This window comes from Amborella trichopoda, chromosome 8, assembly GCF_054954075.1.
Source record: "Amborella trichopoda isolate Santa Cruz 75 chromosome 8, AtrichopodaSantaCruz75HAP2 v2.0, whole genome shotgun sequence".
Classification (NCBI taxonomy): Eukaryota; Viridiplantae; Streptophyta; class Magnoliopsida; order Amborellales; family Amborellaceae; genus Amborella; species Amborella trichopoda.
In genome coordinates, this window is record NC_142343.1 from 40,922,010 (window position 1) to 40,949,250 (window position 27,241).

At 34.4% G+C, this 27,241-nt stretch overlaps 3 protein-coding genes across 9 annotated transcripts in view; 1 reads left to right on the forward strand and 2 right to left on the reverse strand.

Annotated features, from left to right (window-relative positions):
* The window catches only part of RAPTOR1 (Regulatory-associated protein of TOR 1), a 30,809-nt gene extending 28,147 nt beyond the window's left edge, over positions 1–2,662 (forward strand). For both annotated transcript variants that reach the window (XR_016061730.1, XM_011624761.3), the window contains exon 23: positions 1,731–2,662. Coding sequence is in view for 1 of the 2 variants with exons in the window: in XM_011624761.3 (XP_011623063.1) it covers positions 1,731–2,072 (342 nt within the window). In the remaining variant the exon portion in view is untranslated. The remainder of the gene's footprint in view (positions 1–1,730) is intronic.
* Positions 2,663–5,173: 2,511 nt separating this feature from the next.
* On the reverse strand, positions 5,174–8,870 carry LOC105420590 (ARM repeat superfamily protein). Its single transcript, XM_020666637.2, has 6 exons — positions 8,813–8,870; positions 7,416–7,503; positions 7,025–7,135; positions 6,792–6,890; positions 6,312–6,437; positions 5,174–5,645 (listed from the first exon to the last, which is right to left on the reverse strand). Exons 1-6 carry the CDS (start codon positions 8,819–8,821, stop codon positions 5,479–5,481), a joined length of 600 nt encoding a protein of 199 aa, XP_020522296.1. The 5' UTR covers positions 8,822–8,870; the 3' UTR covers positions 5,174–5,478.
* Positions 8,871–15,152: 6,282 nt separating this feature from the next.
* On the reverse strand, positions 15,153–24,431 carry LOC18433551 (alanine--glyoxylate aminotransferase 2 homolog 3, mitochondrial-like). Of its 6 annotated transcripts, none has more exons than XM_088874998.1 (10): positions 23,951–24,092; positions 21,633–21,863; positions 20,949–21,119; positions 19,875–20,018; positions 19,340–19,519; positions 18,660–18,885; positions 18,321–18,434; positions 18,156–18,242; positions 17,996–18,051; positions 15,153–15,307 (listed from the first exon to the last, which is right to left on the reverse strand). In XM_088874998.1, the coding sequence occupies exons 1-9, from the start codon at positions 24,062–24,064 to the stop codon at positions 18,008–18,010; spliced, it is 1,311 nt and encodes a 436-aa protein (XP_088731124.1). In that variant the 5' UTR covers positions 24,065–24,092; the 3' UTR covers positions 15,153–15,307; positions 17,996–18,007. The 6 variants fall into 6 exon arrangements, with proteins under 6 accessions (XP_088731124.1, XP_088731122.1, XP_088731123.1 ...); XM_088874996.1 differs by having other exon boundaries at positions 22,534–24,092; XM_011624764.3 differs by lacking the exon at positions 15,153–15,307 and adding an exon at positions 17,632–17,905.
* Between the last annotated feature and the right edge of the window lie 2,810 nt (positions 24,432–27,241).

Here is a 27,241-nt window from a genome sequence, read left to right on the forward strand (position 1 = left end):
TACTGCATAAAAAATTCAGACAGGTGCGTTACTAGTGCAGGACGTGTTTGTGCATGTCAGTACATGTCACCTGTCTCAATGTTCGCACGAGTTGACACACGACAGAATAGGATATTTTAAGTTTCTAGGTAACACACTTTGGGTATGATGGGCAATTCTAATTAGGTTTGGATTTGGGGTTTCAGGCTCTTGTAAAGATTAGGACAGCAGGATTTGGAGCCTTATGAAGGTTTTGCCAATTGAGGCAGTTTTGGATAATGGGATAGAGTTGGTAATATTCTAATTGAAGTAGAACTAGGTTTAGGGTTAAAGGTGGTATTCAATTAGGTTAGCACAAGATGTAGGATAGGTTTTTAAGTTTTTTGAAGTAGTTAAAGCAGCTCTTGCAAGATTTGGAGCCTTGTAACTGGATTGCCCTCCGGGCTGAATGGAATTCATTCTCCTCATCTCACATCGTTTCATTCTCTACAACAGTTGTGCTTTCAAGATTCTCGGACGGCCTCCCTTTGAAGTTCATGGCTGTCGAATTCCGTTCCGACTACCTCAAAGAACATTGTGGAATGAATTGGACCTTGTAACCACTATCCCCCCCTCTAAGTGGTGCATTGAAGGTGATTTCAACATCACCAGGTGGTCTTTTGAAATCAATTCTCTCCAGAATTACCTTCTTGGATTCATCTCCAAACACAATCTTATAGACGTCCTTTTGGAAGGCGCTTGTTTCACTTGGTCCAACCACTTGGCCTCCTCCTCCCTTTCAAAACTAGATAAGATTTCTACTCTCTACTGATTGGGATGCCAATTTCACAGGTTCTCATGCTTCGGCCCTACCTAAACCAACCTTGGATCGCTGCCCCATCCTCCTAAATACCAAGCCAGTGCCCCGAGGGCCTAAACCCTTTAGGTTTGAATTAGCTTGGTTTGAAGAGCCTTTATTCTCCCACCTCATTCCTTTGTGGTTCTCAAATCTTGAGTAGAGCTGGTTACTGCGTCTAGCACAAAATCCAGATGCTTAAAGCTTCGCTAAAAGACTGGAGTAACTCTCGCTCATATTCCAAAAAAAAAAAAAAAAAACCTTCGACTTCTGCAAAGACTCCCTCCTTCAGTCCATTCAGAACTGGCGATTGAGTGAATTTTGCCGTACATAGCTTCCTTAGGAAGCACATTTGTGTACTCGATTCCCTTCAATACAATACAGTTAACATTTTCAAAAAAAAAAGTAGGGTAAAACTAGGGTTTAAACATAAACCTTGGGTAGCTTTTGAACTATATTATCACTGGTTAAGAGAGGTTTGACAGGTTGAGAAAAGCGTTTGAATGTGTGGTGAATTCGATTGTGGAAAATCTTGGATGGGGATTATGGAGGCTCTAATTTGTTGGGGAGTCTCCCCAAGTCCCCCCATCTTCGGCTAGAGCTATAGAATCACTCTCTATAGAAAAGAATCTCTCCTCTCACGGTGGCCTCTCACCATAATTTAGAACTCAAATTTTATTCCTCTCCCTCTCTCTCTCTCTCTCTCTCTCTCTATATATATATATATATATATATATATATATATATATAATATGTATATATATTTATATATTTATGTCTTCTGGATATCTTATAGGTAGTATATCTGATGAACTCAATTTATGATGCCTTTTTCCATACTTCTTCCTTTGTTGGGTTGAGATCCTGTTAGTTTCTTCCTAACATAAATACCTAAAGAAAGTCACATCCAATGCAGATTGTGAGTGCATCTCAAGCAGGTGACATAAATTTTGTCGACATGAGGAACAACAGGCTCCCCTATCTTACCATTGATGCCCACAGAGGATCTCTCTCTGCCCTAGCCATACACCGCCATGCCCCTGTCATAGCAAGTGGCTCTGCTACACAAAGAATCAAAGTCTTCAGCCTCAGTGGTGACCAACTCTGCTCAATTCGATACTATCACACCACGTTCATAGGCCAAAGAATTGGACCTGTCACGTCCTTAGCCTTTCACCCCTACTCAGTTTTGCTCGCTGTGGCTTCAGCAGATCAGTTGGTTTCTATATATGCAGATGATACCTTCCAACCAAGGTGAAAGAAAAAGAAGAAATATTTGATTCCGAAATGGCGGGCCCCATCAACCACCTCTCTATTACACAGGTGCGCATTATTGTTCATTGTTGTTGTGGCACATGTGGGTCCCGCTCCTCGGCTACCTCCATTGGGCTCACAGTGTGCATGCGTTGGAAAGGGGTGGGGGCCTGGGCCCCACGTGTGAATGTGTATGTTTTTGTATTCATTTAAGCCTCTGTCCAGTCTGCTAGGGTTTGATGCAGGCCTTAGAGGCTTTTACGAATAATATCTGTTGCTAAGCTGGTTGCGATATGGGCCAAAGAATGTAAATATTTTCTTCTTTATTTTCATGTAATTTCCTCTTCTTTTTTTTTTTACTGCCTCCTTTTTTTTGGGGTTTCCCAACTATTTTTCCATTGCCATCACTTTGTGAGGGTCGGGTTAAATTAAATGTTGACATTGGGGCCCAGGTAAATATACTGGGTCTTCCCCATTCTTCATGTGGCACCTCTACCTTAGTGTGTATTGGAACTCAGGCTTATGGCATCGCGTTCATTCAATTCTTGTGGAATTTGGCAACAGCAGTTGTGTACATGAAAATGCACTTTATAATGTGATCTCTAGGAATGTGTTGGCTTAACAAATTGATCCCATGTTGGCTTCTTGAGAATTTGGAGTCTGGATACCATATACCCCCATAATGCCTGAGGGTTTCTTCAGTTTTGCTTAGTGGAATTTGCAATGGCTTCTTCTCTGCAACGAGCGTTTCATTGGTGAGACTCTGAAGTTCGGAAATCATCAAAGAATCCGTCAAACATGTGATTTTGTTTTGAGTTACAAAAGTGGGGCATGTACAAGATGGGAGTGTTCCATGTAAGCATGGAGGGAAGTGCTCCATGTAAGCATCTTCGGAGGAGAATTGAAGATCTTGGTTCCTTTCTCCTACCGTATGGTTCTAAGGTGAGTGACACGCTCAAAATTCTTGGCATCAAGGTTGCAAGAATTACTGAAAAGTTGAGTGCTCCCCAAATATAATAACAAGTACTACAAATCTTTGGAAGAATTGATTTTCCTGTTGTACAAGATTTAATTATTGATAACTATTTGATGTGAAGTTTGATAGCTTTGATATGTTACAAAATTCGAGAAGATTTCTTTTGAACTTTGAGCTTTGACAGCTTTGATATGTTTCAATAGAATAATTGTAGCCATCTAATTTCATATCTAATGATCCAGATTAACTTTGATCGTTATGTACAAAAGATAAATGGTCTTACTGTATAGTTTTTTGGCAAAGATATATGAGACATGTTAAAATATGAGATGTGTGCAGTGCAAAATGGGTACTGAATTGTGTCGAATATACATTAAAAACATTACTAGAATTTGCTGCTCAACTGAAGGGTTTTGAGTATTAGGGGATTGGGAACCTACATTCCTAACAATTAATTATGTTTTTCAGTTGCCATCGCCATCTAAAGCGTTTATTCAGTGTTTGAAAACTTGGACTCTGGCTTGGACTTGCTAGGGTCCTGAGCTTGGACTTGGTGAGCGCCATACCTGTAGTGTGAAATATTGTTCTCCATTTTTTATTATATATTCCATATGTCACACTTGATCGTGGAGTACGATTCACTTTCAAGATGCCTTGTGATGAAATAGTAGGCACGCAAGATTGTTGAGGGATCAACCCCATTTTTGACCTTTAGAGATTAATGCTTGTTTTGAGTTTAAGAGTTCAACAGATCCCCAAAATATGGTGCTTTGACCAAAGTGAAGTTTGGTATTAGTAGTTAACAGGGATACCAAAACCTTTTCCTTGAGAAAAAGCTGCAACTGGTTTTGCTGCGTCTTGATTAGTGCCAACAAAAAACAGTGTTTGGCAAGTGGAATGGAAACCGGCATTAGCGTATTTTGAGCATTCTCACACCTAAACGAGGGTTTAAATGATGCCCACCATAAGCAGCACATAACCTATATATAATGCTTTGCCCTGACAGAACAAAATGTGTTTTGTTCGAGGCATTTAGATGAGCTCTAAACATTAGAGTAACGTTTTTCCATTCCTCCAATGGGTTGAATCAGCCACCCACCAGTTCCCACCAATAGAGCTGGCCATGTAGTTCAGCCGACTTAGCCACTTAATAAGATTATAAAAAGCAATATATATGCATATTGTAAACAACATATTTGAAGTTGAAAATGTCTAAAACAACTTCAGGAATTTTAAACTAAATTCAAAATCTTTATAAACAGAACCAATCATTAGTTCCCAACCATGGGGCGAATGAAATCCAACACATGAATCGGTTAGTAAAAGAATAGAAAAATCTTTAATTGTCACTTAAGTTATATGGTGTCACTTGAGTTACAGAATAATTCATGAACCCAAGAATAATTGTGTCACTTAAGTTATATGGTGTCACTTAAGTTATAGAAGAATTCATGAACCCAAAAATTAAGAGTGACGGACAAGTTCTTTGTTACCCAAAATAGAATAAGCACTTAGAATAGTGAAACTCGTTATATTTTAGTGCAGTTTTTAGGTCTATTTAACTAACTCCCAAGGTGGGATTAAAATGGGATTGTCCACCAATTCTGGTCCAACTCGAGCAGTTCCGAGTCAAACTGCATATTTTCAAAACAGCATGGGAGGTTGAGTTCAATTGGTTGAAGGTTTTGGCATCACAACAGATGAGATTATTCAAAATTCAAGTCTAAGAGAGGAGTACAAGCCAGCTTGGGTGGTGGACCACAGTATTTGTATCACTTATACTCCAAACAGTAAAAATGGTCCCCATTCTACCCCATTTACTTGAAAGTAAGCGGTTACTTCCACGGCACATAATAGTATAACAGCTAACAACAATAATAATAGTCATAATATTAATAAGAAGAAAAAAAAACGCGTAAAATGGGAGTGGGCAGGTGGTCCATTCAAACTGTAGCATAAGCATGATAGCATAAGTTGGTGGTAGCTATCTATTACTTCATCGGCCTTCATCTAAGCTCTTGTTGTATATTACTGCGGCCTCTCTCTCAAGCTCTTGTTGTACGCCCCTGTGGTCTCTCTGTCTCATGCAGTCACATGCACGTATATAGATGACTACACAGTCATGAATGTGACAGAAAACATAAGGCTAACATTCCTCAAAAAAGAAAATTCTCTACCCATCTTTACCAGTGGGAAACCTGTAATGTGGTCACTTTCAAGTCATTCCCTTAACATCTTTGGGACATTTTTACAAATGATGTTCCAATCCACAGGTTTCTTATTTAATCAGTGACACAACTTGTTCTTATTTCCCTCATCAAAACAACACAGTTCACGGCATTAAAAAGATCCAAAATGTTAAATTGCAATGCCCAGAGCTAAGCATTGAATTTATAAAGCTCTCTCTCTCTCTCTCTCTCTCTCTCTCTCTCTCTCAAGGGGTTTTCTCATCTTCTAATATTGACATGTCGTATTTGAGATCATGAAACCTCTTCAATATGTTAGATCTGTATTTCACAATATCTGGTTCGTCAGTTGAGATTGGCGCAGAGTGTATGACTTTGAGGCCACCCGCATGATGCAAAGCATCGACCACAACATCTACAATTAAAAAAAGGCTCCATCATATTGACTCAGTTACGTAATCTTAACAAATTCATGAGAAGAAAAAAATCTGTCGTATAGTAGTTTGACAAGTTTGCCAAGGGGCAAGGAGCTGGCCCAAGGCATAGATGGTTAGGGTGGTGGGGTGGCACAAGGGGTTTTGAGGCTTAAGTTTGATGTCAACTGAAAAAAAAAAAATTAAGACAAGCTTAGCACATCGCCATCAGTAAGATATGGTACATGTGCTGGACTAACATACAAGTCATTGAGAATTAAAAAACAATGTTCTCAAATTCACTTCAAAGACCCTTTGGTTTAGCCAGGAAAGACGGTGTTACTTTAAGAAAGTAAAATAATATGAAAATAACAAAACATAACATTCAAAAAACAATAATTATCAATACATGCATCTCAATCAGTTAATTGTTAACTTTTCGTTTCGTCTTTTCTTTTTATTGTCATACAAGATACCTTTGAAACCATATTCAAAACTGAATGTGCACTGTAGACATGGTAACCCACCAAAAGTTACACAACAGACATGATAGAACGACAAACTCATGCTTTGATAAGCAGTAGCATGACAGACTCCAGTCTCAAATTTACCATAGGCAAGGAGATCATCCATCGCCCTAGTCAATGATAATGGGAACTTGATCATACCTGATTGTGAAAGGGCCTGGAGAGCTTTTAGAGCTTCTTTGCGTGTACGGTCATCTTTAGCTGACTCCAACATGTTTAGAAGGTCCTGATCTCCTCCCAACTCTACAATTTTTACCCTTCTTTCATCTATTTACCAGAAAAAACTTTTTTAAGTTAAAGAAGATATATATGGAGAGTTCCACAAATGCTCAATATCAGCCCCAAAAGTACTTTCTTCAGAAATATATTTTTAGAGGCACTTCTATCACTAAACTCAAATTACACAAAATAGCTGGCGTGGTTCCTCACAGATGATTGATCAATATAGTTGGTTTTGATGAATTCAACAAGTTTAATCTACCTAGAAAAGAATTCAACAAGGATACGACGAATATGATCAAAGCCACATCATCTGAAAAATGAAGGCCATGCAATAAATAAAAGCTAAATAAGGATATTTAATGTACATAAGGGAGCTAAAAGAGACATTTTTCCCAATACCGTCAGTAGCAAAACGAGCTATCCGGGATGCACCCATTCTTTTAAACAAAGGATCCTTCACATGTAAAAGCGAGATTGATTGTTCCACCAAATTATCACCTGAAAAACTCTTCAAAGCATCAGGACCTTAATAAAAATGATCTCAAAGCTATAATAATGCACTCATGTACTCAAAGGCCAGTAAATGGATAACACATAACTTTCCTCTCAAAATACACAAACACTTTACATACCCATGTAAGGGACAAATTTGTAAGCAACATAAGTTGCTGTTCCTGCAAAGATCATTTTCAATAGCAATCCTATCTTTCTTTCAGCATCCGCTTCAAGTTCAGGGAGATTATCTGGAAATGGAAATGCATAATGAATTAAATAAACATTTAAGATCTTCTACTGCACAATTCACGAAGCATCGTACTCCCCACACCCCTGGGGGGCCCTAAAAAAACAACGTGCAAGGCTAAGAAAATTTGTAATATTGATAAGCCTATTTGTTTTCGATAAATTATCCCAAATCCACAAATATTATAGTTTTTATATAAGAATTTCCTTTACTCTCTTTGTTGGGATTAGTTAATGGATATGAGTTTCAAGCACTTCACAAATTTGAAAGATTTTCCATACCATCTCTGCTCAACGAAGAGAACTTCTGATTGCACACGTTTCCAAATCTCTTCTGGGTGGGCACATTCCTAAGATGTTTCCACAAGTTCTGCAATGGAAGCAAGTCATATGGTAAGGGACTATGGGAAAACCAAACCTTGTCAAGTTTATGCCCAAAGAAATTATATTTGGCAAATTATGCTCAAACCAATGTTTGCCTGTAATCGATCTCACTTACAACCTAAACTGAATGTGCAAAAACTCGGCTCAGTCCAAGCCGAGTAACTCAGGCAAGTCAGAGTGGACTAATAAAGTTTAGTAAGTAAATGATAGCATGCCTCACGTGAAATAAACCACCAAACTATAACCATATTGGTCAAGAATTTGCACTAGATACAATCGTAGAAATAGTCTAATCTCATATCACATGACCCTAGCTGTACTTGTGCTTGTGCATAGCAAGATTGCAACTTGTAAATGCACAAGTTTTAAAAGAGGTATTCAATTATACATGCATACAGCTAAAGAAGTATTAGTCATTTTTTAACCTTTTTTTTTTTTTTGCTTAATATATTCTTTATTTTTTTGTCAAAAAAGACAAACATTTGATTTTTGATGTGCATCGATGATCCATGTCTTCCAATTAGTGTTTCCGTTGATCAAATATGCCCCTTCACTTAGTTATACTTATACCCAAAGAATTACACTGTTTTCCTTTCCTATTAGGGTTTCCTGGTTTTGGATTCTGTGCCCTATGCATTCTCCACTCTTTTCCTCAACAATGTTGGGTCTTGATTGCTAGACCATTTTGATATCAAAAAACTCAAAATCACTGAATTTGTAGAACAAATGAAAGAAAGATAAAATGCCATTTTCATGCTAAATCAAAGGCATTATGCATCAAAACCACATAATCCAGGGTGCTTCACACTTCACATGGGAAGTTACCAAAGAAGAAAATCATATGAAATTTAATCAAAACAGATGAAACAAATCAAGATAAGAGATAAAAAAATGTCAGTCACAAGTGTCATCCTGCTTTTAATCGGAGAGAGAGAGAGCTCACAAATATCTACGGTTTTGACTGGACATGGTGATTACTGAGAGTAGGAGAGGCCGTATTTGTATTTCTGTTCACTTCTAGCAGGTGGAATGCGCATTGCATATTATATGTATGAAAAAATTACTTGGGACATATGGTCTTCCTATTTTATGCTTCTGTGTAAATTCTATCAATGTAAGAGATCCTGATATGCAGTTGCAGGCTATAGTCAATTTAGGTCTTAATTAATTTACAGTTAATTAATTACAGTTTAGATAGTGGTCTATCTATAATAGCAAATTGTAAAGGTTCATTAAACATGATATTTTACCATGGAATTAGATAAGAAAGAAAATCACTGGAAGAGCATACTGACCCTTAGCATTGAAATTATTGACAAAGCAGAGGATAATCTTATCCTTTCACTCCAAGCTTCTGCAGTGACTCGATCTAATGCCTGAAATGAGTAAAGAGAAAGATCTATATTTTACAAAATTAAATTAGTCCACAAAATTAGTTCCTATTTGTTATTACTTCTAGATTTTCAAAAAAATATAGAGCACCTAATCTTACTCATATATAATGAATTATAATTTTTGCAAATTAAGGGAAACCATGAAATCATGAGAAAATCATATATCTATCAAATTGATCAAAGAAACAAATCCCATGAAAATTACAATTCAAGTATGATCATTCAACCAAAGTACCAAACATCACAAACCCATCTTTTTTGTTAGGAAACATATGCAAAAGCATTAGTGTAGCATTCAAAATGCAGATAACACTTGTAACTAATTATCAAGAAGACAACTACTGATGAAATATAAAGAAAAACATGGGTTGGTTAATATGATCAGGTGGGTCAATAGGGGCATACACCGTCTCCTGGAGGATTCGAGAAGAATCAAGGAAACAGTAGAGATTGATCTATGGAGATCTCCTTTCAGTGTTATAAGTTGTCAGGATTCAGGACCCAATTGGTGACCGAACCTGTGGGGGCACCAAGCTGGTTGGATCGGCCGAACAAGTCCGGTTCACTGGCTGGACTGCTCTAATAAATTTAAAAAATATTAAAAATTGAAAATAAGGAAAAATGGGGAAAACAGAGAAAATCATAGAAAATAAAGATAAAATAATTAAAGAAAATCCTAGTAAATGAGTAAATGTGAATTACTACTAGTAAATGAGTAGTATATCTTTCAATATATTAGCAAAATCTTCAAATCCCTTTCAACGTAGGTTTTTTACTATTTTCAAAATCAGCATAATTAATTGCATAAAGACATAAATAGTAAGCTTAAAAAGGAAATATCCCCAATATTAGAGGACCCATCCAATTACACCTAAATCAAAATATCCCTCAAGAAATATCACCTTCAAAGTTCATTCAATCATTCAAAAAAAGAACAACAAAGGTTAAAAAAAAAAAAAAAAATAGTCTTCGAAAGGAAATGGCAATGACCGAGAGAGAGAGAGAGAGAGAGAAAGAAGGCATTTTTACACATGAAAAAATACTCCCATATAATGAATATTGAATTTAGATTGAATGAGGTTCAGTAAAAGATTTAATGCTAAAACCCACAAAAAAAAAAAAAAAAAAGGAGAAAAAATTTTCCTAGTTTTGTAACAATAAATCAAACAATAAAAAAGGGGTTAAATATAATTACTTGGACTCAAACAAGGGCAGATTGAGGGGAAAATCGGCGACTAGCCCAGGGACTCTGCAGTTTTGGTAGAGAGAACGCAAAAGTGAACTCACTCTCTAAAATTTCCTTTTCACAGAACCCCGTTCATTTCTTTAATGACATCCGACTAAAATGCCCCTAAATCTTTTGAAAAGGACGAAATAAAATATGATATGAGTATTTTGACTAAATATAGAGGGTATTTTTATATTTAAATTACAATATTTATATAACTTTTTAGAAAGCACATGAATTTTGTGAGGCATCCAAATGGTTAAAGTAATTGTGATATCCCGTGTCAAAAATAAATGGTCTTATTGTATATAGTTTTTTATATTATTTATTACGAGATTATCTAGTTTTTGTAGAAGAAAGTTACATTGATCTTTAGTTATTAAATTTGAAATTTAGACACTTAAAAAAATATACAAATTTTTTTTATCGAGCATTATGCATATTCAATAACACACCCTTAACTATTTGATTTTTAAAAAAACTAGAGATGAACATTGTAAAAAAGTCACAAGGCTAATGAATTTAGACAGTGCAGAGATGAACATTGTAAAAAACTCACAAAGCTAATGAATTTAGACAGTGCAGAGATTTTCTATAAAAGAATCGCATTTTAAATATTAAAATTTTTATGGTACTTTCATATTCATAATCATATTAACCTACATCATGAATCCCTACAATTTTAAATTAAAACTCCATTTTTAAGATAGGTTTAGGTCCGGGTGCATATACACAATATGAGTTCGCGGACACATAGAAAACCCGTCCTTTTCATTTTATGGCTAGGAATAAGAGTCCTCCTTTAAAGGGTCTCATCTTATACTTTCTCAAAAATAAATATTAAAAAAAACAAGTTTATCGGTGGGTAAGACCCTCAAAACGTTTATAAAATAATTTGTATAAAAAAAGTTTGTATAAGGTGTCAATCTAACACTAAAATAAGGTAGACCTCAAAGCCTATGGGGAAAGGTTATGAAATCTTCAAATTGATCATCTCTACCGATATATATATATATATATATATATATATATATATATATATATATATATATATATATATATATATATATATATATATATATATATATATATATATATATATATATATATATATATATATATATATATATATATATATATATATATATATAAAAGAATTATAAGTCATGAAAATAGTGCATTTTATAATATGTGGACTGTGGACTGTCTATTTCTAATTTTTTTAATAATATATAGATATATTCAATGACAGTATTTTTAAAGATTTAAATTTCATTTTTATGGGTTATATTGAATTTTCATATGGCAAAGGCTCTCCATAATTGTATCTTTTGGCATAATTTTCAATTTCGCGTTATTTTGATTGTTCAAAGTTAATGCCTTTACCCAAACCTCTTCTTTTATACAATGATACCACATTATTTAGGGTTGATTAAAGAAAATTTAACTTAAAGGAGTGTTTTGTAGTCTCCACACCCTGAAATTTAATGTTGGGAGTTCAAAATAGTGTAAATTAAGAGCTCTCTTTGCTATTATAAATAGGAAAAAGTTTGTATAAAGGTGAGGCTCTAAGGGATCAAATTAAGGCATACTTAAAAAATTTACTAGAAGCGGTTATTTAGATGCCCAAAAATCTTCAAATTGACCATCTCGACTTCAAGATGTATGAACATGAGAAAAAAATAGATTTCAAACCATAGAAATAATGCATCTTGTAATGCATTTTCTAGAATGTCAATTTTCAAGATTTACAAGTGGCAAAGATTCCAATGCTAAAACAACATCTTTCTATACAATTTGAAGTTGCGCCTTACTCTAATTGTTTAAGGCCTCAGTCTTATATAAACCACATCTTTCGATACAATTTGAAGGTATGCCTTACTCTAATTGTTTAGGGCCTCAGTCTTATATAAACCACATCCCGATAAATAAAGGGACAGCTTTCTATGTTCCCCCTACAACATAGAAGTTCTATCCTCATCCTACCATCCAACCATCCATTTTTTATCAAGAGAGCCACTCACCGTTTTATCTTAGATCCAACATTTCAAAATATTTTATTTTTAGTTTTTTTAATACAAATTTTATGAATATGAAATTTGGTACGTGCCATATTCTCATTGAGGTGCACATATAAAATATATTAACAATAAATTTTTGATAAAAAATAATGACCAAAATACCCCTTTAAACTTTCAAGAGTATTTTGGTCATTTTATTTAATTGAAAATATTTTTTTATATATTTTCCGTTAGTGTGAGTTTAATGGAGGAATGGACGTCCAAAATTTGGTCTCAAAATAGTTTATAATAAAAATAAAAATAAAACAGTAGAGACATGATATTATGATTGGGGCAATGTTAGCCCTCCATTAAAAAATAGACGGTTAGATAAAGGGAGGATAGAACTTCTATGTTGTAGGGAAAGAATAAAAAGCTTTCCCACAAATAAATACCCAGTTTTGGTAGGGAACGCACACATGGTTTGGTGCGTCAGGCAACGCACATGCGGTTGTGCGTCACATGTAGATAAGTAGAATAATAAACTAGAAGGCCATGTAGCACACTTTTTAAGTAATAAGTCTTTTTTTTTTTTTTTTTTTCGGAAATTCAACCGATCCCTCCCATTTTTCACCCATTTTTCAGATGGTTTAAGAGTTTTTTTTTTTTTTTTAAAGGTAGTACGATGGTGTCTCAATATGAATGAAAACCACAATGCAGTGACTAGTGTTAACCTATGGATATGGATATATTGATGCATATGGATATGCATCTGTATGGATACATATCTTTTGATAAGATTAAGAGGTGTCAATCTATAACTATTGGTATTTATCTTTATCTATTAATGACCGTATATTTATACGGAGTCTTGTATATTCTTGATTAATCAATAAAAAGAGTTACAATATTCGAAAATATTATTCCATAGGGACCTAAGGTCCAAATATATAGAAATACAGTTTCTAACAACTAAAGTGTGGGGGTGCTATGACCCCCGAGTCTTCACTACCACCTTATTAAACTAGAACCAATAGAAAGCTAAGAAATAGCAACTAAGGAAGAATAGGAGTAAATTAAGAAAGAGCAATTAATGGAAAGTAGGATTAAATGAAAAAAGAGACATCAATTAATATAGTAAATTAAAAAAGAAAAAGATATTAGCATCCGAAAAGAAAAAGGCAAGAATGAAGAGAGCGATTATAATTCAGTAATTCACTAATAATGGAACATGGAAGTATGGTTCAAGATTTATTTGACATTTGAATGAGAGGAGAGCCGATATAGTAAGACTATCTATGAATAAAAATGGGAAATTCAAATTGCTATGTGCTTTCCATTTGTCTAATAACAATTTATGGTCCATATCATTTTGTCAAAAAGAAGAAGAAGTTATGGTCCATATCTTAATCATTTGAATTTGGGATTTGTTCTCGACTCTTTGGTGTGCACTTCGTTTATTTCGTTTTGAGCTTCATTTTAAAAGTCTTATGGTACAGTCTAGAAATAAAAAATTCTTTAGAATTGGGCTTGGTATGTGAACCTCGGATAATAATTTTTGGTCCGTTGTGTTTCTTTTTTTTGTTTTTGTTTGGGAGCAATGTCTCTTTCTTCATCAATTTACAAAGATTCAGCTTGGCAATATTCGAAACTCAACCTCCTAAAGGATTGAAATAGTATTTTTTGTGTTATTAAATGGATACATATATGTATAGATATATGTCTCTTGATAAGATTAGGTATCATTGGATACCTAATCTTACCGATATCAACTAGATATTGATATTGTATGGAGTCATATGGATACATACCTGTATGAATATATATTTCTTGATAAGATTAGGTTTGTTATAGTAGATATTCAATATATTTATTATTTGTACATAGAAGTCACAATTATTCTTGTCCCTTAAATTTCAAAATGGGTGGCTATAAGAGTGTAACAGACACAAAATTTCAAAATAAAATTATGAGTTCATGACTTTCCCCGGTGTTTGTATTTTCGGACAGAAGAGCAACTTATTAAAAAAAAAAAATTGTCATAAAAAAGGGGTGGTGATCATAATTAGGGGCAAACAAGTGCCCATTTGGTAATTCACCCCCAATAGTGTCCGGAAAAGATTTGCTCTAAAATTTATTCGGTGGATCAAGGATATTCTACGTCACAATAAAAAAAGGTTGTCATAGACACGGATCTTGGCAGTATAAAGTGTACAATATATTTTTCCAGAAAAATTGCATTATTTGTGACAGGCAAAATTCACATTTTCAGCTTGTTGAAATATTCCGAGGGTTGTTTCTAAAGTCAATTTTTTATGGCCACATATTGTGACTATAGTTTTTTTTTTCCATTTCCCTAATTATACAGGTGTTCAGAGTGGGAGGTAAATGACCTCAATATTTTTAATTTTTTTATTTAATTTTACATTCAAGAGAATTTTTATCATTTTACCTTCCATATAAATAAGGGGCATTATCAATAATTAAAGATTAACCTCGTGAGAAAGGAGAAAGGTAGAGTTCGCACTTAGAGGTATTTTAGTTATTTTGGACCCAGGGAATTTTGATCATTTTACCATTTTTAGAAATAAGAGGTTGTACCAATCATATATATTTTCGAGTAGCTCAACAATAGAAATCAAATATAACACTTGGGGGGCAAAATGACCTCAATAAATTTTTTTAATAATACTTTTTAATAGTTCAAAGGTAGGAATTGAACTTGAGATATAACATTGCCAAATAGTAATTGCTAATCCCTCAAGCCGAAGCTCAATTCTTGAATGGCCTCAACAATTCTCTACCGATCACTTTTCGCATTTTCTTCATTAAGGCATCATAAAAATTTCTTAAGAAAATCAATTGAGGTTAAAATTATGAGAGCCTCAATTTGGTAAAAAGAAAATAAAAATGCAATGGATTGATAAATAACATAGCCAAAGACCTAAGGACAATTCAAAGAGAACTACAGTAGAACACCCAAGTGAGAATATTGCAAAATGACATCATTATATTGGAAAAAGATGCTAAAATTTCATTAGTAGTATGACAATTTATAGTTGTAAAGTTTCTCCATAGCTACAATCAAAACAAAAGTATAGAACGCAATAAATATTTGATTCTAATCATATGTGAAGCTCTTTTGCCATTCCCAATTCCTTTTCTCACCTGAAGAACATTAACCAAATGAAAGTAAGGTTAGCTGAAAGGAGTCATAGAAAATGTAAATAACACAACCGTATAAAAAAAATCTTACAAGTAAATAAAATACCTATGTATAGGTATTCATGTTATTATCTCAAGGGACTTACTTGTTACTAAATAAATTAATAAAGTATAGGTATTCATGTTATTGTCTCACGGGAGTTACTTGTTACTAAATAAAATACCAATGTATAAGCATTCATGTTATTATCTCACGGGAATTACTTAAGGGCAAGTTTTCTATGCTTTCCCTAGAGCATAGATGTTTTATCCTCCCCTTATCCAACCGTCCATTCTGAATGGAGGGTTAAGATTGTCCTAATCACAATGTCACATCTATACTATTTTATTTTTAATTTTTTCTATGAACTATTTTAACACCAAATTTTGGACCTCCATTCTTCTATTAAACTCGCACTAACGAAAAATATAAAAAACTATTTTCAATAAAATAAAATGACCAAAATACCCCTTAAAGTATTATTTTGGTGTTATATTTTATTGAAAAAGTATTTTTAATATTTTTTTATAGGTGTGTTTCAATGAGAAGATGGCAGGAACCAATTTCATATTTATACAATTTGTATAAGAAAAAACTAAAAATAAAATATTTTAAGACATAGTACCAAGTTTGGTGCATTTTATGTCATTTACTTTTATCTCTCTCTCATATATTATTGAGATGATAAATAGGTGCCTGATTTTCTAATTATTTTTCATAGCTCTTTCTCCCTCTTGTTTCCCTAAACTCTCTCTCTCTCTCTCTCTCTCTCTCTCTCTCTATGGTCACAGGTTTAGAAGTCCTAGATCTATGCCTAATTACATAACTTAGTACAATTCCATTCTCTCTTTGTGCCTCCCATCTCAAGTGCTCTCTAGAATTTGAAATCTCTTATTTAAAATGTAATTTCCTATGCTGTACAATAAATAATATTTTTAATTGGGTGTGGTTTGTATAAGACTGAGGACCTAAACAATCGAAGTAAGGTGCATCTTGAGATAGCGTCGAACGTTGTTAGTCAGTATTTGGAGATCTTTGTGATGGTCTGAAAATTTTATTTTTATTTCTAATTATAAAATTTGAAACTTCAAAAATAGTGTAGATTGAGCAAATCTATGAACACTTGAAAATCTTGAACATTGATGTTCCAAACAATAGATTTCAAGTAAACTATTTTCAAACTGAAAATTCATTTTTTCTAATGTTCATACATCTTGTGATCAAAATGATTGATTTGAGGATTTTTGGGCATCGAATCAACCTCTTGTAATGAATTTTTGATGTGAGCCTTAATTTAATTGTTTAGGGTCTTGCCGTTATATAAACTTTTCCTTTTTAATTAAAATCTTGGAAATCAATTTCATAATTTTTTGCTATACATTGGAAATTCTAAAAAGGGTTGAGGAATCCAATTAGGTTATATTTGCATAAATAATTAATTATAAAATACAAATACAAGTTATAACTAAAAAGAAAATTAAATTTACAATTAGAGCTTACATGTTTCTTTTGATGGCCCTAGCCTAAATATACCATACAACATACAACAGATTAGCAATAAAGGTTCGGAAATAAAAGAAATGGCTCCAGAAAGGAACATGCGAGTTCTACAAGAGTTATTCCCATAAGTCAACCATAGAATCCTAAAAAATAAGAAATATACTACAAAGCCATTCATTTTTTAGTACTAAGAAGTCATAATCATGTTAGATTAGATCGACGAATTTAATACTAAGAGGTCATAATCATGTTAGATTAGATCGTAAAATTAAATTCGTCAGATGTATAAAAAATTTTATTTTGAGTTTTTGTGCCCAATCATTTATATAGCCCCAGCTGGCTGTTCATATCTAATGACCAATGATTGTGGTCTCCTTATGCGAAGAAGATTAAACAGTGTAAACTTTTCCTTAAGAACAAAGAAACTGGCTAAATTTTCCCAAAAAAACTCTCTTTCAATTTTAGTTTTGCACTTTTTTTTATTTCACTCGAAGCAATAGGGCACTTAGGATCGGCTCACACTCGTGAAGATCATTATTTGCAAAAGTTTTTAAAATTATTGAAGAAAGAGAATACCACCATGACTCCATTAAATGAAGGCCAACTCTTGAGAATGGGGGAAAGTTTCATCCCTTTATTGGGACTACTCTCTCTCTCTCTCTCTCTCTCTCTCTCTCTATATATATATATATATATATATATATATATATATATATATATATATATATATATATATATATATATATATATATAGGAGTTGTTTTGGAAGAAGTCAACACACATAAAAGCACAAAAGTGAACGCTGCGAAAAAATTCTTACGAGTTCCACAGTTTTTGAATCACTTCCTGAAGGAAACAAACATTAAGTTGACTGTCTAAAAGCGGTATTAAGTTACTTCACACCCATTCAAATCCGAGAACAGAGCACACCACCCCCAAAATCTCACACTAACAATTATGAATGTGCACAGACTTTTGCTTATTTTGATTGCCTCTGAGAGGGAGACAACGAGATGATGTCTCGCCATCTTCAGGACGATCTTGCGTTTTTTTTATTGCACCTGAAATCACAAAGAAATACCAAATAATTTATATGTAAATACTTTCTTTGTGTGCATTAGAGAGAGATTGAGAGAGAGAGAGAGAGGTACATTTCAAGGTGTTCAAAGCTTTGACATAGCTACATCCATCACATCCACAAGAAAATCTGCGAGGTGAGAGAATGAAGGGGTAATAAATGTAAGGGGAAGGGAGTATTCGCTCGAAGAAAGAAAAAAAAAAAATCAATGAGACCAGGAGTTCAAGTGATACCTGAATCTACTTTTGTGAAGCACAACGGAGGCGTGATTCTGAACACATTTGCATGGAAACCACCTTTCCCAATAAGAACTCCCATGTCTGAACAAATCACTTGATCAGTACTCTCAATTTCCTAATGGATTATGTGTGTGTGTGTGAGAGAGAGAGAGAGAGAACCCTTCATTTTGTCCATGAGATGCAGAGTCTCAGACTTGGCTGGGGTCTTCAACTGTCTATCCGTGACAAGGTCTACTCCAAGCATGAGGCCCCTTCCTCTCACATCTCCGATGACTGGAAAACCAGTCAAAAATTAAACAAAATTTTAATGATGGACTTTACCTGTACACATATGGCTAATGGTGCAGGCATATATAACTACAATAAAGGATGTGTGTGCATGTGTGTGTGTGAGAGAGAGAAAGAGAGAGAGAGAGAGAGAGAGAGAGAGAGAGATCTCCACTTGCTGTCATAATTTTTCTACAAATCGATAGATATCATACATTCTCATAAGCTTACTTTCATGTTTCTCTTGTAAAGCCTTCAAGCGGTCCTTCAAATAAGAGCCAACCACAAAAGCATTCTCTTGGAGCTTCTCTTTCTCGAGCACTCTCAAAACAGCCAGCCCTCCAGCAGTGCACATTGGGTTCCCACCGAAAGTATTGAAGTAACAACGTTGGTTCAATACCTGAGCAATCTCTGCAGTGGTGACCACCGCTCCCAAAGGAATCCCATTTCCAATTCCCTAAAGAACGAACAGAGAAAACACATAAATCATCTATGAAAACATCATTAATCTAGAGTGAGAACCAAAAAGAAAAATCTAGAGAGAGGGATCCGAAGACAGAAAGAGTGATAAGTGTACCAAATTTAGTTCAAACAAAAGAAAATTCAGTATATGGTTCATCGATGGTTCAAATATGAGCTCCTAAAATAAAGATGACCGATATTTGATGAGCAATATTCGTCTACATGTCACTTTTAGCTTATTCTTTACATCTGGACCACGGTTTCAGGCCAAAGTTCCTTGAGTCTATTGGAAAAGTAAAACCAACAGGCCAAATAAAGATGGTTGTCAAATGTACATAATTGTGCGTAAAAGCAGTACTTCCATTTTCCCCACTGGCATAAAAAGAGCAAAACAATAATAGATCTATAGACATTTGCCAATAGAGTATCAAATAAGTAAATAAAAGTACCTTTGCCATGGTGACAATGTCTGGAACCACACCATGGTCTTCAAATGACCAAAAGTGGCTCCCTGTACGTGCAAATCCTGCCTGTACCTCATCAGCTATACAAATACCCCCTGCTTTCCTGATGCTACTATATACAGAAGGCAAGTATCCTGGTGCTGATTCTACCATTCCACCAACACCCTACACAGACAATGCAGAATAATAAGTTCTAGGAAAGATTTTCAGATCTATTGCAAGTATTCAATGAACCAATTGACCATGAAACCAATATATGGAAAGCTACAGCCCATTTGAGTCATGATCGTCTGATGGAATGATGGATGGTTATGAAGATAGAAAACGTTCCACCATTATGATGTTAATATCCAGATCTGGTTGTCCCCTGTCCCTCCATTGCCATCCCTCATTTTTATTGGGATGGCATAGTCCATTGGACTATATAGTATTAGCATGCTTTCCCTAAAATAGAGGAGCATTGAAAGAGAAAGAAAAGGAGAAATAGGATATGGAGTAACAAATTGAGAGCATAACATACTTGTATGGCTTCTGATATAAAACCAGCAACACGTCCACAAGTTCCAAAGTCAATGAGATCTTGGACGTCTTTTGCATACTTCTCTCCATCAGACCCAAAAACTCCTCGGTATTGATCTGGATTCATTGCATGATGAATCCCACTCTGTCAAGGGGAAAAGGGGTGGGGGGGGGGGGGGGGAAGCATGAACACCAGATATAGAGCAAACAAGAAAGTATAGCAATTTGCAATCCACAAACCCCTTTTAACATAAGGTCCTACAAACTCAACTTCAAATTTAGTTACTTTATCTGCCAATAGATACATATATAGTGTGTATATGAAGCCAAAATTCACAATTCAAAGTATCATGGGACTTTGAAAGTCACTTCACATTGGTTCCCAGAACAATAACCACCCAAAAACTCGGAGAAATATATTATGCCTTTTTTTCCGATGGCCAGGAGAAAAATGTAAATTTTCTAGATCAATTCTTGAGCAGTTTGTACGAAACGAATCTACCACTGAATGTTGGAAGTAAATGCTATGCCTTTTTTTCCAATGGCTAGGAGAAAAATGTATATTTTCTAGATCAAATTATTGAGCAGTTTGTACGAAAAGAATCTACCATTGAATAGTTGGAAGTAAAGGCTATACACTGGAATAGTTCTAGAAAATCACAGGATTTTTCAACATAGTAAAGGAGATTTAACTTGAAATGCAAGTCAATTGAAAAGAAGACCTGAAGTATGTGGTTGATTTCTTAGAAAGACAAAAACTCGATAAGCAATGTAACAGCACAATTGAAAAAAGGTAAAAGAAACTAGGCTTGTCACCATGGGCATTTAAGATGCCCATTTCACTGAACCTTGAAGCTTCAATCTTTTTTTTTTGTTCCCGGTGTTGCAAACCTTGAAGCTCTTTTCAGTCTTTTTTTTTTGTTCCCAGTGTTGCATTATGTGCTTAAAAATGTAGTATAAAATGTAAGTATCATCCCTAAGAAAAGGTTGTCAAGGCATGGTGTGAGAAACCTTACACGATAATCCTGGTATTAAAGTACAAGAAGCTATTTTCTCTGAGAATATAGAGATGAACCTGTATGGTACCAAATTTCCAAGTGGATTGAGCTGTTGCACCCATTGTAGCTGATGCATTGCCATGGTAAGAATTCCTAACCGATATGATATCATGATGACCTGTGTAAAGCCGGGCAATCATCATTGCTAACTCATTTGCTTCAGTCCCTGAGTTTGTGAAGAAGACAACCTGGGAAACTCATACCATTTGAATCATACTAGTAGCCAATTCATACAATTCTTTGATATTAATTAATATACATGACAAAACAACTTAATATTTGTAAAAAAGATTGTAACCATTTGAAAAACAACTTAATATTTGCAAAAATTTGTAAATATGAATAATTTACAAAAGAATTTAACTTATCAAATAAAAAAAATCATGTTATACTGTTTATTTGATGGAAAGTGCTGACTAGGACCTTTAAACTTGGCTTTGAGCCCAAAATATCCAAATTACAAGTGAAGATAACTGTGACTTTATAGGGTCACACCCTGGCATTCAACAAACAACTTATTAGGTCCACCCCGGAAATCTCTACAGATTTATTTAAAATGAAGATGGTGAACTGTGACTTCAATATGAAATTACAATAATCCTTCAACTTGGAACTTTTCCTATTGATCACCCATTAATTTAAAAGTCACAAAAATTGCTTTAAGTGTCGATAACTGCCATTTGGATAGCTCGTTTACATACCTTGAGGTCACCAGGTAACTTAGAAGCTAATGCCTCAGAAAATTCAGTAATGGCATGATGAAGATAGACTATGGTAGAGTGCTGCAAAAGCCTTGCTTGCTTCACAATAGCTTCAACAATTTCGGGATGGCAATGCCCACAATTAACTGTTGCAATCCCCCCGAAAGCATCAAGATAACGGCATCCATTCTCATCAAACAAGTACTGCATCTTCCCTTCGACAATATTCAACTGTATGGAGATTTTACAAAGAAAAGAACAATTCATTTTAACAGAAAATGAGGAACGGTACATAAATATACTATACCCATTGGATATAAGATATAGGGTGTGGTTTGCATAAGGTTGCAACCTTAAACAATCCAATAAATACGCACTTCTAAATTTTTTCGCAAATCTAATTTTGATAAAAAAAATTCTTAAGATGGCTTGAGAATCTATTTTCATCGTTAATTATAAAAGTCTAAAACTCTAAAAATGGTTCAAATCAAGTGATCTATAAACATATGAAAATCTTGAAAATGGATGGTCCAGATAATGTGTTCAAAGATACACTATTTTGCGGACTCGAAATCTTTTTTTCTTTTCATATTCATACATCTCGATGTCGAGATGATCAATTAGAGGGTTTTCCAACATCAAACAACCTTGTATGATGGATTTTTGAGGTGCACCTTTAATTCTACATTTTAAGGTTGCAACCTTGTATAAAATTTTTCCTAAAATATATTTACTATTTTTGTTATTAGACTACTGTTATTTATAGAACAATTTTCATGTCAGTAGAGAAACTGAAAGAGCATAAAAAATAAAAAATTAAGTAAAAATATAGAGGATACTAAATTAAAGAAGTTCATATACAGGGCATTGATGGGATCCTCCCCATTGATAAGCATCCCACCTCATACACCATATTTGGGGTTGTGGGGGGACCCAAAGAAATTCCAAAAAGCCTTGCAATCAGTCTCCAAACAAGCGTTAACTTGGAGCTCCAATCCATCGTCCACATAAATGGACAGCGCAGATAAGGTTTCGGGGTGTTGGACTTGGATAATTTTTGGAGCACCAAGTGAATTTCTTTTTGTAGGAACCTTTTGGAGTGGAGACTGATTTGGGTCCTTTCCATGTACCCCACCACTCACCTCAAAAGTTATTTTCAAGAGAGATGGAAAAAATCATGCAAAAAAACTGAGAAAAAAAGCACCAGGCAGAAAAAAGGAAAATGAGGAAGGCAGTTATACTGAACCAGGAAAATAAGGAGACATGTAATAAGCAACCCAATAAAAGATTTCAATTGCCATGAAAGATGAGATCAAAGCAGATACACATATTTTTTTTATAAAAAGTCCATAAATATTAGGAACTTGGTTCTTTTCTTGACGATTTTTGAATTCACACACCCACAGCTTTGACTTGATCCAAATTTAAGACCCATGACTTGATTCAAAACAGCAAACAACTATATTATTCAAAGAATTATGATAATAAATCATGATATAAGAAAGAGAATGTTTCATCTCAAACACAAGTCTTTAACATCGGTGTAAAAATAATTGGTTATATCTATGGTTATTATGCCCAAAAGCAGCCCATATCAAATATCTCATCCCAAAATGACAAGGAGCTTTTTTCAAATGAACAAATGAAGACATCATTGATCGCTCGATATTACAAATTTTCAGCAACAAAAGAAGAAACCAGAGAAGCTAAAAAATGGCATTTTAAATAAGTAAAACAATCAAACTACAGGATTTGACTTAAACATGTGAAAAATAAACTGAAAATCGAAAAAACACAGACATTGATCATCAATTAAAAACCATTTTAAACAACAAAATTCCATTGCATATATGTGTCTATTCGCTTAACAATGAAGTAATAGGAACACATAAGTTCGTTATGGGGATTTTTTTGTTAAGCCAAATGATAATGGAACAATTAAATAAGTGAGAAAAAATAATAGGAGTAACTCTTTATACCACCTCGATTTTTGGAAAATTTCCAAGCAATAATAAACTAAAAGAAACTAAAAATGAAAGAAAAAATTCAAAATCTCGAACTTATATACCCAATAAACATGTGAAAAAAACGAAACTAAATCATTAAAAATAGGGGAGAAAAAAGAGATGATCAACTATGTCTCTCCCCTGATTAAACAGCTTCAAATCATTAAAAACAGGGGAGAAAAACGAGGTTATCAACTCAGTCTTCCCTGATTAAACAGCTTCCAATGCACGAAAAAGTTTTTTTTTAAAAAAAAAAAAAGGAAAAAAAAGAAGAGAAGGAACAGAAAAACAAAAGGAAGAAGAAAAACCCACAGGCTTCCGGTAAAAATAGAACATGCAAGGGTTCAAAAACTCCTTCCTCTTCTGCAAAATCTCGGCCATTGAAGGGCCTTCGTAAGGTGTGGGTTTGTAATCGAACGGGGGCATTTCGGGAATCCTCGAAAAGTTTTGCTCGAGAGAGGCCAGAGGCTTCGAGTTGAGGACCCTTCGGCCATGAAACAGCCTTCTGCAAATCCTCTGCATTTTCATGGCAATGGAAAATTCCCTTTTTTCTGTCAAAAAAAAGATCCCTTTGCCCTTTTTTCTCAATTCCTAAATTCCTAAATTATTGGCAATGGAAAGATTTTTTCCTATGAAGCAGGAGAGGGAGAGAGCGGGAGGGGCTCGGAGAAGGCGGGGATGCCATTTATAGTACGAGGGAAGGCGGTCCATGTTTTTCTTTCCCCATTTTTCTCGCCATCTTGCTGGTAATTGTAGGGGTGGCAAAAGTGGTATGGGACCCGCACCTAGACCCAAATTCACCACAGCCAAACCCGGACCCGCAAATATACTGTGGACCCAGATGAGGATTCGAATCCGGATCCAGAAATGTTTTCGAGGATCTGTACCCCGACCCGACCCGTGGAGTCCAATCAATTGCCCCTCTTATTTAAAAAACATTGCTAAAGTCATAGGGCGCAGTTCGTATAGAGCCAATGCTCTAAACAATCAAATTAGAGCCCACCTTCAAATAGCAGAGAAATATTGTGTCAATATTAAAAATCTTTGTCTTTACAGAAAATAAATGATATTTAAAATCAAATTTTTTATTATTAGGATTGTTAATAAGAAACACATTAATGCACCATGATATTTTAGATAATTGTGTCCTATGAATTGAAATTTAGTTTTCGTTTATTATGACAAATTCTATTTCCGGATAGTAACTTTGTTAATATCGTGGTGAATGAATTTGCATGATATTTTAAGACTTGACATGCAATTTGAAAAAAAGATTAGGAATTTGAATTTGAAAAGAAGTAACTCGTTTGCTTAAAGAGTTATTTACTGGTAATGAAATTGAAATTATAAGTTGAATAATGATTTTTTATGATTAAATTTGACATATATTAGAAATTATTATAAACTTTGTCATTTCACTATGATATACTTTACCTTTGTTATTAGGAAGTCACAGTTACTCCTAACTATTAGATGTCAAATTAGGTGGGGATGCCAGAGTTTTATCTGTCTTATAAAAAATAAATAAAAGATGATACACTTATAATTATTTTACAATCCATGCAAGGGGGACATTAGCAGCAGCACACAAAGTAAAGGATATAAGTAATGTGGGGGACGAGCACGTCACTGCATTGCTTCTCTTGGAATCCGCTATTTTAGACGGACAATTGGTTACTATGTTGGCCTCCCTAAAAATATATAAATTTGCCACTAATGATCACCAAAGGAGGTGAGATTTACCTTGCAATTGACCGAGACTATGCATAGCTTTTGGCTCATATCGTTGGTCCAAGGATTTAGCTTCTGGCTCATATCGTTGGCCCAAGGATTCGACGAGAAGTTTGGAGTCACTCCCAATGATTAGGAGCCTTCAGTCGAGTTCCTTTGCAAAGAGATGTTTAAGTTCAAATTACATGAAATTTAGCAACACTATTGGAGAGGGAATCCAAAGGCACCAATAAAACCATTTTATTTTTTATATTAGTGTTTTTAGAGGTGGTTTTATTGAGTCTTGTCCAAATAACAAAAGAATCCTAGTGCAGTTTGCCAAGGCTACCCATGAAGGTGTCCCTTGCCTTATTTGGGATGGTGAGTGGGTTTCTTGATATTTATATGACCTTTTGGATTTGTGTTTCAGGTATCCAATCAACTACATTCATGAAAATGGAATAAATGGCCTCCAAAAATAGAACTAGGCAATAAAGGAAAGGGTATTGACTCACCTCCAAATGGAAAAAATTGTATTGGATTGAAGATTTGCAAATCCAACCTCTTAATTTTACTGTATTGGATTGTAAATTTGCAAATCTAACCTTTTAATTTCATTGTATTGGATTTTAGATTTAATTTTAAAATCATGACTTTAGATAAAGTCATGCTATATTTCAAAACCCACCGATTCTGATCAAGAATTGGTAGGAACCAACCTGGTTCTCTATTAGAATTGGAAACTGGGGTGGTGCCCTTGTAAACTGCTTGTCTGGGAACCGTTGATCTTGTTAACGAATTGGGTAATCTGGATGGGCTAAATGGCTAGGTTCCCTTATAAATATATATATATATATATATATATATATATATATATATATATATATATATATATATATATTGATTGATTCTCATTGAAAATTGGGCAGATCATTTATCTGATCAGCGAGTCACATAAATTAGTTTCTTGGACAATTGGTTTGCTCGGACTCTCCGGGTTTTAAAACACAACCACGAAGAGATTTAATATCATAAAAATCACTTATTTTCTACAAGGAGGTTACAAATACACATATGAAAATTTGATACATGGGAGGGTGTCACAATGTTTGAAATTTTTTCATCTAAACTTTGAGCCTTGTCAAAATGGGCACTCCTACTAGTTGATTTTTTAACTCTTATATTATTTTCTTCATACACTTAAATCTACAATTTTGATGTGTATTCTTCTCTTAGGTTGGTTATCACATCGTAGAGGTTCATCATTACCATTGTAGCTTTTTTTCAATTAATTTGGGTCGTCCATATGAATCCTGATCCGTTATTATGCTTCATTAAAAATCCCCACAGGGATTATCGTGCTTCGTTAAAAATCCCCACAGGGAGGCCATCTCCAAAATTTAAAGTCACAAAGATTATGCACCAATCTTGGAGGAGGGGCGGCGCAGGAAATCAGTTGAGCTTTAAAATATAGTATGAACCGGCATTCTCATACAAAAGCCATGAGAAACACGCTCTTCAGGTTAAACAACTATAACCCCGGTTAAATCTTAACTAGGGTTATCGATATTTTAAACGATGCAAGGAGAGTTGCATGGTCCTTGTCACAACCATAGCACCAATGTTTTATCAGTGTATCACGTGCGTTTGTCTCATTTTTTTGTGTGCACGTGTGTTGGATTTGAACTTTGTTACGTTATGCATTGCAAGCTCCAAATTGGTGTTATTTGTATAGTATGATCCATATGGTCTTGAACTTAGTGTTCCAGTGTTGAAGCAACTCTTTTTTTATATCTATATATATAGAGGTTGAGATGATCAATTGGAAAGTTTTTCCATATTAAAGCCAAGTCGTTAGATTCGCTTCGGAGTCTTTTTCAATTCGGCGACAAA

Excerpts from the sequence above, each read along its gene's own strand:
- LOC105420590 (XM_020666637.2), bottom strand. Across the intron at positions 6,891-7,024 it reads CAAATTTGTCCCTTACATGG|GTGATAATTTGGTGGAACAA; the intron begins GTATGTAAAGTG and ends AGAGTTTTTCAG. Across the intron at positions 6,438-6,791 it reads AGCTCGTTTTGCTACTGACG|ATGAAAGAAGGGTAAAAATT; the intron begins GTATTGGGAAAA and ends TCTGGTAAATAG.
- LOC18433551 (XM_088874994.1), bottom strand. The coding sequence starts at position 22,758 with ATGGAAAGGACCCAAATCAGTCTCCACTCCAAAAGGTTCCTACAAAAA. Across the intron at positions 21,864-22,533 it reads CCCCAAATATGGTGTATGAG|TTGAATATTGTCGAAGGGAA; the intron begins GTGGGATGCTTA and ends ATCTCCATACAG. Across the intron at positions 18,435-18,659 it reads TTTACAAGAGAAACATGAAA|TCATCGGAGATGTGAGAGGA; the intron begins GTAAGCTTATGA and ends CTGGTTTTCCAG.